The sequence below is a fragment of the Melanerpes formicivorus genome, unplaced genomic scaffold (assembly GCF_026170545.1).
Source record: "Melanerpes formicivorus ecotype bairdi unplaced genomic scaffold, bMelFor1.0.p_v2 SCAF_18, whole genome shotgun sequence".
Classification (NCBI taxonomy): Eukaryota; Metazoa; Chordata; class Aves; order Piciformes; family Picidae; genus Melanerpes; species Melanerpes formicivorus.
The window spans coordinates 3,169,188-3,183,214 of NW_027142370.1; the positions used below are offsets into that span (position 1 = coordinate 3,169,188).

The 14,027-nt window shown below is 63.0% G+C and overlaps 1 protein-coding gene across 1 annotated transcript; it reads left to right on the forward strand.

The window, feature by feature from the left end:
• The first annotated feature begins 349 nt into the window (after positions 1-349).
• ADISSP (adipose secreted signaling protein) lies at positions 350-14,002 on the forward strand. Its single transcript, XM_068149399.1, has 6 exons — positions 350-414; positions 2,313-2,406; positions 5,978-6,120; positions 8,892-9,030; positions 12,688-12,810; positions 13,283-14,002. The coding sequence occupies exons 2-6, from the start codon at positions 2,388-2,390 to the stop codon at positions 13,381-13,383; spliced, it is 525 nt and encodes a 174-aa protein (XP_068005500.1). The 5' UTR covers positions 350-414; positions 2,313-2,387; the 3' UTR covers positions 13,384-14,002.
• The last annotated feature ends 25 nt before the right edge of the window (positions 14,003-14,027 follow it).

Below are 14,027 nucleotides of genomic sequence, written 5' to 3' on the forward strand. Positions count from 1 at the left end.
AGCCCGACCTGAGCTGCGTCACGGCTCGGCCAGACTTGGAAATCTGGGTGTGAACACCACAAACTGATCAATAACAGGTTGCCAGGGCAACCGCCTCGCCCAGGGGTCCGCGGGGGGGGCCTCGAGTCCGCCCCGCCGTGCAACGCACCCCCCCTGCCTACATGTGGCGCCCTAGAGCCGTGCGCGCCCGCCCGCTATTGGCTGCCGCAGCCTTTGGCCATGCCCCCAGCAACAATCCCCGCCCCCCGCGGGGAGGGACAGCCGCGGTGGGCGTGGTCAGAGGGTGTGACCGTGGTAGAATCAGGCCAATGGGACGGGCGGGGGGTGTGTCTTGGCCAATGGGATGGGAGGGGGCGTGTCCCGGTAGCGGGAAGCGGGGAGCGCGGCGGCGGCGGCCGGGACGTACTGGCCCGGGTGAGTGAGGGGGAGACATGGGGAACCTTGGGGGGGGCCGAGGCTGGGGAAGGATTGGGGAAGGACCGCCCTGGAGGGACACCTGCCCTCTCGCTTTCCTGTTCTCCGGGACTGCGGGGGATCTTTGCCCCTTTTCGGCATAATCGTCCCGGGGGGATCTCCGGTTTCTCGGTGTCCCGGTGGGTTGGGGCAGGATGCTCGCCCGCCCGCTCCAGTCGCTGGTGCAGGGGTCTGGGATTCCATCCCTGCTTCCCCTCTTGCAGCACCGGGACGGGGAGTGAAAACAAGGAGGAGGGAGGGGACCCCCACACCCACGCGTGACGAGGACCGGGGCCACGCGGGTGATGGCGGAGGCAGATTGGGGCCATCCGGTGCTGTTCGGGGCGGGGAGGTGGGGGGGCAGAGGCGGGCGGGCACTGTCGCCAGCTCCCTATCGCTCCTCGCCCCAGCCTCGGCGTGCTGGGGAGCCTCGGGAAGGGGCTGAACGCTGGGGACCCCCCACCGGCGGTGCTGGCGCGGGGCTGTTGATGCGATCCGTGGCGTGCTCACCACCACGGGGCTGCAGACGAAGAGGGTGTCTTGACCCCCTCAAGGACACGGGTAGCCCGTGGGCCTCCCGTTCACCTCTGCCGCCGCCCACCCTGGCCCCCAAACTGTTCCCACTCCTTGCCTCAGCTTGGGTGCCACTTGGGCTGTGCCCCCCTGCCGCAACTCTCCCGGGGAGCCGTGCCCCTGCTCGGGGTCTCCTCCTGCCTCATGCTTCCCACGGACACGTTTCAGTGTTCCCAGCACATCTCTTGAAGCATCCCAAGATCCTGGGATCTTTTCCAGGCTGGATCATCTCATCTTGGGGTAGCAGCGCCCGGGGTATGGGGGCCGCGGCAAGGGTCTGTCACCCCCTGTCCTCATCCTTTCAGCCTGGCTGCTTTTTATCTTGTTTCCCCCAGAGCTGATGCTGTTGATGGTTTTTTTTCCCTGTGCTCGGCAGGCTGGGCTGCTGACAGAGCTGTTTTGGGCACCTGCCTCCCGCTGCTGCGTTTCTTGGGTGCTTGCTGGTGGAACTGGGGTCACCACTGGTAGGACCAGGTGTCCATAGGTGTTACCACCTCGTTTTGCCCTCCCCCCACCCCTGCCCTCCAACTCCTGTGGGTCTGGGTGAGCCCCAGGGTGGAGGTTTAAGCCTCAGCTTCCATCAAAGGGATCTTTGGGGTGTCAGATCCCAAAGCCACAGGTGGAAGGTGAGCCCTCTCACTCCCACTCCAGCTCCAGTGGTTCCCCCAGCCCCGAGGCTGAGGGTGCTGGGGGGGAGCCCCTGTTATACCGGGGGGCTGCAGCTCTGTGGAGGCGGCATCAGGCCTGGGCAGAGGGGCTTGAGAGAGTCTGGGTTTGGGATCTGGGCCCTTGCTGGCAGCCAGTAGAGGCTCCCCCAGCTCAGGGCTTGGCATGGTGGCTGCCGGAGCCTTTTCCGGGGGAGGAACAGGGAAACTGAGGCACGAGGCATGCTCGGCTCGCTGCTGGAGACACGGTGGTCTTGTCCTGGGTGTGAATCCAGCCTTTCCCTGGCATCCCTGCGAGCTGGCAGAGCAGGAGCTGCTGCTGGCCGAGTCTCACGGTGGAGCAGGCAGAGGGGCTGCTGCCCATCCTGCCCTGCCTGCGCCCATCGCAGCTTGGCGTAGTGCTGGGCGCAGGCCCTGGCACACTGCCTGCTGCTGCCCAAAGCCGAGGAGCTGCCGGCAGGCTCCTCCCTGGTCGGTCTGTACCGGAGCAGCGCCGGAGTCACAGCCGTACGGTGCCGCCGTGTCCGGGCTGCTCGGCTGGCCCTGGCACCCAGCGGGAGCCGGCGGTAGCCCTGCCAGGCTCTGCCTGCCCCTGCCTGACCCTGCCCCTTCCCTCCCCAGCTCCGGGAGCCCTGGACGATGGCCTCCTGCCCCTGCCTTTGAGGTGTCACACAAGGACAGCCACTGCAGGGACACATGGCTACGGCCAGCAAGGGTGAGTTCCTGGCATCCCCCTCCTGCTTGCCCACCCCCTTCTTGTTCCCTCCTGGGGTCCTTGCTGTGATGTGGGGCCAGGCTCCACGTTCAGTGCTCCTTCCTGGTGAAGCCTCTCTGCTGTGGCCCTGCTGAGGAAGTCCCTCTGCCCGTGGCCCTGCCAGGGGGGCTCTCCTGGCCTTGACAGGGAGTTCCCTTTGCCCGTGGTCCTGCTGGGGGGTTCTTTCAACACGTGGTCCTGCCAGGGGCGTCCTGTGTCCCTGCTGGAGGGTTTCCTCTGCCTGTGGCCCTTCTGGGGGGTCTTGTGTTCCTGATAGGGGGTCCCTCAGGCTTTCTGGGGATCCCTCTACCCACAGCCAGGGATGCAAAGGCTGCCTGGAGCTGCCTGCTCTGTGCCGAGGGAGCAGTTGAGCTATGGAGCCTACAGCGTGGGGACAGGGCTGGGAGGACTTTGCTGCTGTTTTTCTGCTGCAAGTTGCCAGTGAACACCCACTGAGGGGACTTATGGAGGGGTGGGGGCTCTGGTGGGGTGCTGTTGGTGCTGCTTAGCCACGATCTCCACTCTGGTGATCGATGCAAGCCCTGGCACCCCAGGCAGGGTGGCTGCAGGAGGCTCTGGGTGCTGGGGTGCTGCTGGGGTGCTTCTGGCCTCTCCCAGACCCCATCTGCCTCCTGGAAATGCTCTGGCAATGCCAGGCTCCTGGAGAGGGGAACCCAAAAGACTTTGGCAGTGCCAGACTTGGGGAACCAGGTACTTTGCGTTGGGAGGTGCCCCCAAAAGGCTGTGGCAGTGCTGGGCTTAGGGAGCTGAGTGCTTTTTTTTTGGTGCTGGGAAGGGACCCAGAAAGGCTCTGTCAGGGTTGGGCTTTGTCTGTACTGGGGGAGGACTCCAAAAGGTTCTGGCTGTGCCGGGCTTTGTCTGTGCCCGGGAGGGGACCCCGAGAGGCTGCTGGCCTGAGGTGCCCTGCGGCAGCAGCTCCCGGCTCTCCGCCTCGCCGAGACAAAGACCGAAGAGACTCTTTGTGCTGCTGCTGGGCGTGATTGTGTCTCCCTTTGTGTGCCCGGCCACAGCTCTGGCTTCTGCAGCTCCTTCCCCGCTGCTGCGGGGATGTGGGACAGCTCCATGCTGGGGGCTCCTTCCTCCAGCCGCTGGTGAAGCATCCTCCGGCTTGCCGGTGGGCTGAGGGCCAGGCGATGGTCCCTCGCTGGCAATGCCAAAGGACAGGCTGGTTGCCAGCCCTGGGCTGCCTTGTTCCCAGCAGCGTGGGGGAGAGAGGCTGAAGGCTGGGTGGGGGTGGGGGGTAGCATGGTGTGTGGGTACCCTTGAGCGGCCCAGCTGCTTCCCTGCTCCCAGCTATGTCTTCCCTGGGGGGTGATACCCTCGGTTTGGGGTGTGTGTGGTGGCTCTGAAGGTGGCATCTGCTTCCAGGGCTTGTGATTGTTGCTGACACATGCAAGGCAGGTGTCCCCCACTGTGGCCCCCACGATGGGGTGTGGGTCGGAGCCCCATTGTGATAGGGTGAGGTTTGGAACCCCAAAACCACCCCCTAGGTGCCTGGAGAGTGTGGCACCGGTCTGGCTGCTGGCATACTGACTGCACAGGGTCTGACACATCCTGGTGCCCCTCCTGCTGTGCCTGTGGTGGGGCCTGAGGTAAAACGCAGCAGCTCTGGGTGATCTCTGCCTGTACCCCTGCCTGTGCCTCCCCTCGCTGCTGGCTGCGTGCAGGACACTCATTTAGCCCACAATGAGGTTTTCATGCAGATCCTGCTGCCCCTTCCACCCTGCCCCATGGGAGCTGGGATGGGGTCATGGCACAGTGCAGCCTCCCAAGGCCACTGGGATGTGTGCCAGGGGGTGACCCCATTCCCGGGGCAGCTGCTTCCCGGGACAGCTGCCCGCAGAGCCTGGCTGCCTCTTTCCCTTCCTCTGACCTCCTCTCCCAAGGGTCTCTCCACACATCATTCTGAGCATCTGCTGGCCACGTTTGGGATTTCCCTCACCAGTCTGCTGGCAGTGGTCGTGGTTTGGCTCCTCCAGTGGCAGCCACAGGCTGGGTCTTTGCCCAGAGCCGCAGCTTCTGGACAGCCTGCAGGATCCATGCATGTCCCTGGGCTCACCCTGCCCTGTGGCACCCTTAAAGGCTCTGTGGGGGCTGTGCCCCGTGGTGGAGGGGGGTGTGTGCTAGGAGCTGCTCGTGTTTTGGTGAGGAGGGTCCCATCTGCATCCCCCTGCCCAGCCTGTTGGTCTGTGCTGCGTGTGGGGCAGGGATCTGTGCCCAGCTGCCCGGCCGAACAATGCCCGGTTGTGGCACCCCGGCGTGCCCGCCCCGGCACAAAGAGGCCTTTCTCTGAGCAGGCAGCAGCAAGCTGCTCCTGGCTGCTGCCAGATGGATGCCATAGGCCACCAGGCTGGGGCTTCCCTGGGCTGCACCCGGGAGGAGAGGACACTGAGGTGCTGGAGCGTGTCCGGAGAAGGGCAGTGAGGCTGAGCGAAGGGTTTAGGGCACAAGCCTGGCGAGGAGCAGCTGAGGGAGCTGGGGTGTCCAGCTTGGAGGCTGAGCCAGGTAGGGCTTGGTCTCTTCTCCCAAGGAACAAGGAACAGGATGAGAGGAAGTGGCCTCAAGCTGCACCAGGGGAGGGTTAGGTTGGCTATCAGAAGGAATTTCTTCACTGAAAGGGTCGTCAGGCACTGGAACGGGGCTGCCCAGGGCAGTGGTGGAGCCACCAGCTCTGCAGGGGTTTAACAGATGTCTGGAGGGGGAGCCGAGGGACGTGGTCCTAACAGCTGTGTGCAGGGAGATGTTAGGCTGTGGCTGGACTCAATGTTCTTAAGGTCTTTTCCAAGCAAGCAATTCAGTGATCCTGTGAGAGGCTGATTTTCCCTGGAAGCCCACAGGGAGCTCATTGCAAAGATGCTCGTGAAAACACCCACGGTGTTTCTGCCTCTGTGTGGGCTCCCACCACCCATGGGGACCTCGGTGCCCCCAGGCAGGTGCCTGTCCTCGCAGAGCAGTGGCACATTCGGGTTCCTCTGGGGTTTGCTCTGCAACATGCCGGCAAGCTTTGGAGCCTGGGACAGCCTTGGAGCCCTGCCCGGCACCCTGGGACATCCTTGGAGCCCTGCCCGGCACCCTGGGCCCTGTGGGAAGCTGTCCTTGCCCTTGTCCTTGTCCCTGTGCATGTCCCCTTCCAGCGCAGCTCCTGCCCCCTCTCATCCCACTCCTCTGTGCTGAGGAAACCACAGGAGCCAGCTCATACTGCTGAGCCCAGGGGACAGATGGGATCCTCTGGACATGGTCTGGGGCAGGTCCATGCACTCCCCCACGCCTGAAGGCAGGCTCTCTGTGGCTGCTGGTCACCAGTGTCTGTCTGCCCCCTCCCAGCTGCTGGTACTGGATGTGTTTGAAATGAGAGGGGTTGGAACCTGGGGCCCTCGGTGACCAGCAGCGCTCCAGCCTCGGTCCAAGCCTGGGGGAAGCAGAGGGGCACGGGCTGGATGTGCCAGGCTGGCTGGATGTGCCAGGCGGGCAGGATGTGCCAGCCAGGCTCTGTCCTCTCCTCCCCACGCAGGCAGCAAGGCCAAGGGGGGGGCTGTGCGCTTCGCCCCCAGCCAGCCCTCGGAGGGGGCCCACGGCCACGTCCACTTCGACGAGAAGCTCCACGACTCGGCCGTGATGGTGACGCAGGAGAAGGATGGCAGCTTCCTCGTCAAGGTGGGCACCTGGGCCACCAGGGAGGGGGTCCTCTCGCCACCTTGGCCTGGCCCTGCACCCAGCAGTGGGGCTGGGTCTGTCCTTGTGGCTCTGTGGAGTGGGTGGCCCTCCCTAGAGCTGCCCGATTGTAGCCCCCCGAGCTATGGGCAGCAGCTCCAGGGAGGATCCCATTGCTGCCCATGTGGACATCACTCCATCTCCATCCCAGTTCTTAGGTTGGGGGAGGGGGTTTCTGACCCTGTTATCTCCCTGGCATACCTGGACAAGTCCTGGGAGCACCCCAAGAGCCCAAATCCTTCCCCACGGGCAGCTGTGATGCTCCTGAGGGCACCTGGGTGCTTGGCTCTGGATTCGCCCCTGTAGCATCTGATTCCTGTGGCTGCATCCAACCTCTGCCAGCCTGGGGGACAAGCTGGGGGGCAGCTCAGGGGATGCCCCCAGCCTGTCTTGCTGCTGCCTGGATCTGTGCATTGTTTGTGGGGCCAGATCCAACAGTCTGGGGTGCCTGTGGCTGTGGGAGGGTGCTGGTGTGGGCTCAGGCTCGATGGTGGCTACCTAACCGTGCCAAGGGCCAGTGGTGGCAGGGGGCACAGTGAGCCATCTGTCAGGACACCTCGTATGTCATCCTGCTGGGTTTGCAGACCTGAGTGTGAGCTGCTGGCCCTGTCCCACAGCCTCTTGCCCCAGGCAGCAGCAGCAGCAGGTTGGCAGCAGGGTCTGGGTGCGAGAGGAGCCCCTTGCAGTGACCCAGAGGTGCAGATCCTGCGCCTGGGGCCGCTTCACCCAGCAGGATGCCAGCTCCTCCATCCCAACACCCCAGGGAGCCCCTCCTGGGAGAGCAGTGGGGTAGCTGTGGCGTTGCAGAGCGCTGTGAGCACCCCCCCAGCTGTGAGTCAGCGAGGAGGGATGATGGCTTATCGCCCTCAAAGCGGTGCTGGATTGCTTAGCAATTGCCAGCCCGTGGGTGGTTGTTATTATTTTTCCCTCCCGTGCCAGGCAGCGTGCTGCGGGCACACCGGCACCGCACGTGCCGCGCTGGGGAGGGGAACTGCTTGTTCCTCCCTGGCACTGCCAGCCCACCTGCCACCCTGCCCACCTCAGCATGCCAGGGCCACCATCAGCCACGCAGCTTTTCCTCCTGAGCAGGTTCTGGGGGGCAGCCTGCACCCTGCTGAGTGTCTCTCGGGGGCGGGAGGAGACTCTCGTTGCGTCCTCTACGGAGTAAAGCTTCTTTAGGGCTGGCCACCAGACATCTTTCCGTGGCCTTCAGAGTTTAGATTGCACATGAGCAACATTTTTTCTTCCCCCAAAAGCATTCTTCCTTGCCCTGAGGGTTCTGCTGGAGCAGGCTGCCCAGAGAGGTTGTGGAGCCTCCTCCTCTGGGGGGATTCCAAACCTGCCTGGACAACGTGACCCTGGGCAGCCTGCTGCGGGTGCCTCTTGCTTTGGCAGTGGGGTCGGACTGGATGATCTCCAGAGGTCCATCCCAACCTTCACCATGCCCCAGCATGTGATTCTGTGAATCACAAAAGGATTCTGTGAATCAAAGTGGTTCTGTGAAACAAAAATGGATCCTTTCACTCTCTTCAGCATCCTGAGAGTGCTGTGACCTGAAAGGAGGTTGGAGCCAGCTGGGGGTTGGTCTCTTCTCCCAAGGAACAAATGATAGGACAAGAAGAAACAGCCTCAAGTTGCACCAGGGGAGGTTTAGGTTGGACATGAGGAACAATTTCTTCCCCTTGAGGGTTGCCAAGGGCTGGCCCAGGCGGCTCAGGGCAGTGGTGGAGTCCCCATCCCTGGAGGGGTTTCAAAGCTGTGGAGCTGTGGTGCTGAGGGCCATGGTTTGGTGATGCCCTGGCAGTGCTGGGCTAAAGGTTGGCCTCCATGATCTTAAAGATCTTTCCCAACCTTAAATGATTCCATGATTGTCCTTTCTGTCAGCTGCTGTGTTGCAGTGGTGCCTTGGAGCTGCTGCTGGCCAGGAATGTGCAAGCACAGGACATGTGTTTTATGTCTGGGTTGTGCATGGATGGAGTCATGGAATCGCAGGTTGGAAGGGCCTCAAGGACCATCTCAGCCAACCTCTCTTCTCCAAACAGACAGATGTGTCTCTCATATGTGTTTATGTGCTGGTTGAGGTGCAGCTTGCAGCATGTGTGAAGGGGAGAGCCAGCAGCTCCTCCCCAGGAAGGGGATTGTCCTCTCGGTCAGGTCAGGCCCTGGCTCTGCTCCCTGCTCTCGGCAGATCCGGAGGCTCGCAGCAGGCAGGGAGCTGGCTGCTCCCTTCCCAAAATGGCTTTTTCTGAGCTTGATGGAGACAGATCCTGCTCTGGAGGCAGCCAGCTCCCAGAGGCTTCTGCTTTCCATCATGGCAGCTGACACATGACATTTGGAGAGATGCTCTGGGAGTCATCTTGGCTTTGGGAGACCGGGAGCAGGAGCCAAGCGCTGGGAAAACTCTGCTCTGCTCCTGCAGCACCAGAGGGTCCTTGTTCCCAGGGCCCTGCCCAAATCTGGGCTCTTCTGCTGCTTGTGCAGCCAAAACAGATAGGTCTGTTAACATCTTCCCCAGGGTTGTGGAAGTGCCCCCCCCAGCTGCTGCTCCCCCACTCTCCCCTCCCCCCTGGGCTCTTAGGTGCCTGCGGCGTGCCTGTCTCTGGGGTGGGATGGGATGGTGGCAGATGGCAGCCTGAGAGCACCACCACGTGGCTCAGTGCCCACCTGGGGCGTGGTGTGACTCCCACAGCGTGCTCCCCCTCCTTCCCCTGCAGGTGGGATTCCTGAAGATCCTCCACAAGTATGAGATCACCTTCCTCCTGCCCCTGCTGCAGAGGCTGGGGAAGGATCTCTGTGCTGTCCCCTTCCCCAACCCCAACCTCCGAGTCATCAGCGTCACCCCTGTGCCAGAAGGTAAGATGTGCCCCACCTCCTTGTGCCCCCCCTGCCCCTTTGTGCCCCCTTTGTCCCCACAGTGGTTGCTGTGCTGGCTCCCAGCCCCTGCCCATGCTTGCACCCACTGAGGTGGGTACTTGCCACCAATGGGTACACCCAGAGGGTGCCTGGGCTGGCTGCAAGACCCAGAGGTACCCTCCCTGAGTGCCTGTGAGGGTGGCAAGGGGAAGCTGATTCACACTGGGGCCGTGTGGGGAGCATGGACCAAGTGATTCCGTGGGGTGGGAAGCAACTGGCAGCCCTCTGGTCCTGGGCTGAGCCCTTGCTGGGCATGGGGGGATGATTCCTCTTCCTTGGAGAGCCCAGAGCCCCCCAGCAGCCCCCAGGGATGGATTTTACTGCTGTGATGTTGTGGCCTCGATAGGTGAGGGTCCTCCAAAGTGCTTTCCAAACCCCAAGCCTGGCTTGTGTCAGCAATAGTGTGGCCAGCAGGGCCAGGGCTCATCCCCCTGCACTGGGCACTGCTGAGACCAGCCTCAGATCCTGGGTTCAGGTTTGGGTTCCTCACTCCAAGAAGGACACTGTGAGGATGCTGGAGTGTGTCCAGAGCAGGGCAGTGAAGCTGGGGAAGGGTCTGGGGCAGAAGTCTTGTGAGGAGCAGCTGAGGGAGCTGGGGTTGGTCAGCCTGGAGGGAAGGAGGCTGAGGGGAGACCTCCTGGCTCTCCACAGCTGAAAGGAGGCTGCAGCCAGCTGGGGCTTGGTCTCTTCTCCCAAGGAACAAGTGATGGGACAAGAAGAAACAGCCTCAAGTTGCACCAGGGGAGGTTTAGGCTGGACATGAGGAATAACTTCTTCCCCTTGAGAGTTGCCAAGGGCTGGCCCAGGCTGCCCAGGGCAGTGGTGGAGTCTCCACTCCTGGAGGGGTTTCAGAGCTGTGTAGCTGTGGTGCTGGGGGCCATGGTTTGGTGTTGCCCTGGCAGTGCTGGGTTAAGGGTGGGATTCAGTGCTCTTGGAGGTCTTTTCCAGCCTGAATGATTTAATGATTCTCCTCCTTCCCCCTGAGCACAGCAGGCTGCTCAGCCTGCCCCAGCCCGTGGGGCTTTGGGGACAAGGCTTGCTGCAGCCACTACTGATGAGGTTGGGTTTGGTCCCACCCCAGCAGCTCTGCCTCAGAGAGCTTTACCCCCTGAAGCAGGGAGCTGTGCTTCCACCACACCTCCCTGGAGAGGCCCAGCCCTGCCCTGCCTGCTGAAGGAGCAGCTCTTGTGGTGTTTCAGCCCAGACGTCTTTGGTATTTTTAGCTCTTGCTCTGTCTGCTCCTTGCCCACACCGAGGGGCTGGAGCTCGGGGGGGGTCACCTCTCTCTCTGCCTCCAGCCCTCTGCTAATTCTCCTGCCTTGGAGAAGAACATCCTGCAACACCAGCAGAGACAGCTTGGGCTGGGGTTTGTGCCATGTCCTGGCAGCTCAGCCCTGATCCAGTCTGTAGTGGGAGCCCCTTGGAAGCAGGGCTGGGCGTCCTGCTGGGTGCTCCTCCCTGCTTCCCTCCCAGTTCCCCCAGCCCTTGGTCTTGCTTGGTCCATCCTGCCCCATCCTGTGGTCTCAGCCTGTACCCAGCCCCATCTTTGTAGCTCCAGACCTGTGTCCCTCCATAACTCATCTGCAGCCAGGAGGTTAAATGCTCTTTGGTCCCAGTTTTGCCTCAGTCTGCTGCTGGCCTCAGCCGAGCCTGGGAGGTGGAAGGTGGAGAGGAGCTGTGAGTGTTTGGAGCAGAACCCACAGGCAGCTGGAGAGAGGGACAAGGATGGGGCCAGAGCTTGCTTTGAGAAGCACCACCCTCTGGTTCAGAGTCAGTTTGCCACTAGCACATCTGTGGGAGAGGGAAGCAGGGCTGGCTGGGCCTGAGTGTCCCCCTCAGCTGGGAGACACCTGCCCTGGGGACCCAGGATCTGCACTGAGGAAGAGTGCCTTGGGACACCTTGCTCCTGTGCCAGCAGCTGCAGTGCACAGCAGGGCTGTGGCTGGCAGGGCTGGGCTGTGGCTCTCCTGTGTCCCCTGCCAGGGGCAGAGCTGTGGCTGGCAGGGCTGGGCTGTGGCTCTCCTGTGTCCCCTGCCAGGGGCAGGGCTGTGGCTGGCAGGGCTGGGCTGTGGCTCTTCCCACCCTGCCGCTGGCCCTGGCCCAGCAAAGCACTTAAGCTTTGTTTGCTTGAAGCTTCCCACCTCAGGCTGGCACCTCAGCCCGGGCATGGGGCCAGGCACTGGGGAAAGGAGCCCTCTGGGGACCCTGAGCAGCTCTGGTGGCACCCAGAGGAGGCTGCTGCCTCACACCACTGTCTGTCCCCAAGGTCCTTGGGGTCCTGGTGCCAGCTGAGCTTCCCCTCAGGGCTCTGCTTCCCACGTCCTCGGCTGCAGGCAGGGATGGAGCTTGCCAGGCTTACCAGACTGTGCCAGGCTTACCAGACTGTGCCAGGCTTACCAGACTGTGCCAGGCTCCTGGCTGCAGTGGCAGCCATGGCAGGGCTGGTGGCTGGGGCTGTGATCTGGCACAGGCACAGCGACAGAACGGCCCCAGGTGAGCGTGGGGTGGAGATAAGGAGCTCAGAGCTTCCTCCTGCCTGCAGGTACAACCTTTCACCCCCACTGCAGGTGGAGCTGCCAGATCTGGGCACAGGAAGCATTTCCCAGCCCTGAGCTCCCCCTGGGCTCCTGGCCCTGCTCCCCTCCAGCTCCTCAGCCCTTTGCTGAAGAGGGGTTTGATCTGGGGTCTGCCTGATGCTGTGCTGAGCTGGCTTCACCTTCTGCCTCTCCTTTATTTGCATGTTGGGCTTTTTGCTTCTTCACATCAAACAGCCTCCTCCCTCAGCCAGCTCTGTCCCTGCACTGGGGAGGGGCACATGAGGCCAGAGCCAACCTTCACCCTCACCAGGCTGGAGGCTCCAGGGGGTCTTTCCATGTCCCTTCTGCCCTGCAAGGAGCAAGACCTGGCACTTTTGGGCCCTTCTCTCCAAGAAGGACATTGAGGCACTGGAAAGTGTCCAGAGAAGGGCAACAAAGCTGGTGAGGAGTCCAGAGCACAGATCTTGTGAGAAGCAGCTGGAGGAGCTGGGGTTGTCCTCAGAGCAGTGCTGAGAAGCTCCACTGCATCTCTGTGGAGTTGGTTTTTGTGCTGCACCCAGGCTCAGCATCCTTCTCTCTGCCTCACAGGGGGGAAACTGAGGCACAGGATGGGGAGGGAGCCCAGTAGGGCTTGTGCTGGTGTAGGGCAGGGAGGGTGCAGGCAGGGCAGGGAGGGTGCAGGCAGGGCAGGGAGGGAGCAGGCAGGGCAGGGAGGGTGCAGGCAGGGCAGGGAGGGTGCAGGCAGGGCAGGAAGGGTGCAGGCAGGGCAGGGAGGGAGCAGGCAGGGCAGGGAGGGTGCAGGCAGGGCAGGGAGGGAGCAGGCAGGGCAGGAAGGGAGCAGGCAGGGCAGGGAGGGAGCAGGCAGGGCAGGGAGGGTGCAGGCAGGGCAGGAAGGGTGCAGGCAGGGCAGGGAGGGTGCAGGCAGGGCAGGGAGGGAGCAGGCAGGGCAGGAAGGGTGCAGGCAGGGCAGGGAGGGAGCAGGCAGGGCAGGGAGGGTGCAGGCAGGGCAGGGAGGGTGCAGGCAGCTGACAGCCAGCTCTCAAGTTGTCTCTGTCCCCAGGTCACAGCGTGAAGTGTGAGTACACAGCACACAAGGAGGGTGTCCTGAAGGAGGAGATGGTCCTGGCCAGTGAGACCAGCGAGGGGGCCTCTGTCAGGGTGGTGGTCCAAGCCCGAGTCATGGGTAAGGGTCTGCCACTGGCAGCGGGCAGCGGGCTGGGGGTCTTGGCCAGTTCCTTGGCTTTGGAGCAGCAATTCCTCCCCAGCACGGCCAGGAACAGGGAGCTCTGGCAGTCCTGCCGGGAGACCTGCTGCCTTCTGCTGGTCCTGGAGGGCCAGGGGTGCTCTCTGCATCCACTCTGCCACCTCACCGTGTCCCCACCCCATGTCCCAGCACCCTGAGCACTACAGCAGCTGAGCCTTGGCACCCCCGGGGCTGAACCCTGTCAGGACAGCGACACTGTGGTGTCACCCGGGGACAGGGGGCCACCATCCACCCATCCCTGCTGCGGGGGGAGCGTGGGAGGGAGGACAAGCAGCTGCGAGCCTCGGAACTCCCCCTCCGGGCTGCGCAAAGGGTGAGAGGCGCCCCGGGAGGGGGCAGGCTGCGGCCGAGCGCCGTGGCCCGGCGGTCACCGCCCCCTGGTGTCCCGCAGACCGGCACCACGGCACGCCGATGCTGCTGGACGGGGTGCGCTGCGTGGGCGCCGAGCTGGAGTACGACTCGGAGCAGAGCGACTGGCACGGCTTCGACTAGACCCAGCCCCCGGCCCCCTCCCACACGGCTCCGGAGGGGGAAGCTCCAAGTGAAGAGACAAAACATCCCCCAACCACCTCCCTCCCCCCACCCCAACCTTCTCCTCATGATGGCAGCAGGTCCCGGGGGCTGCAGCTCCAGGGACAAGCTGCTGCTGCTGCTGCTGCTCCTCAACTTGTCCCCAGTCCGGGGCTGGGGGGTGGGGGTATGGGGGGTGTCACCCCAAATGCTGGTGCACCAGGACCCCGCTTGCTGCCCCCAGCCTCTCTTGCTGCTTTCCCCTCGCTTTCCTCCCCAGGAGAGGGGAACTTCGTGGGAGGAGCTGAACCGACTCTCCCCTCCCCAGGGTGAAGTGTTGCCTCCTGGGGTGTGGAGCTGAGCTGGGGCATGGCCTGGGGGAGGTGTGGGGGCAGGGGGGGGGGACGAGTTGAGCGGCCATGTCCCCTTGTCTGTGTCCTTGTGTTGCAGCCAGCACCTCGGTCTCCTTCCAGTTGGCTTCTTTGGTGTTTTTTTTCCCCTCAGTAAGGACCAGAAGTGGCTGTTTGGGAAGCACCAGGAGGCTTTCTGTGCCTATATATATATATATATATATATAAAAATATAGAGATCTCTATATCTACACCTCTGTGTGTGCCTGGGGCTGG

Excerpts from the sequence above, each read along its gene's own strand:
- ADISSP (XM_068149399.1), top strand. Across the intron at positions 9,031-12,687 it reads CGTCACCCCTGTGCCAGAAG|GTCACAGCGTGAAGTGTGAG; the intron begins GTAAGATGTGCC and ends CTCTGTCCCCAG. Across the intron at positions 12,811-13,282 it reads GGTCCAAGCCCGAGTCATGG|ACCGGCACCACGGCACGCCG; the intron begins GTAAGGGTCTGC and ends GGTGTCCCGCAG.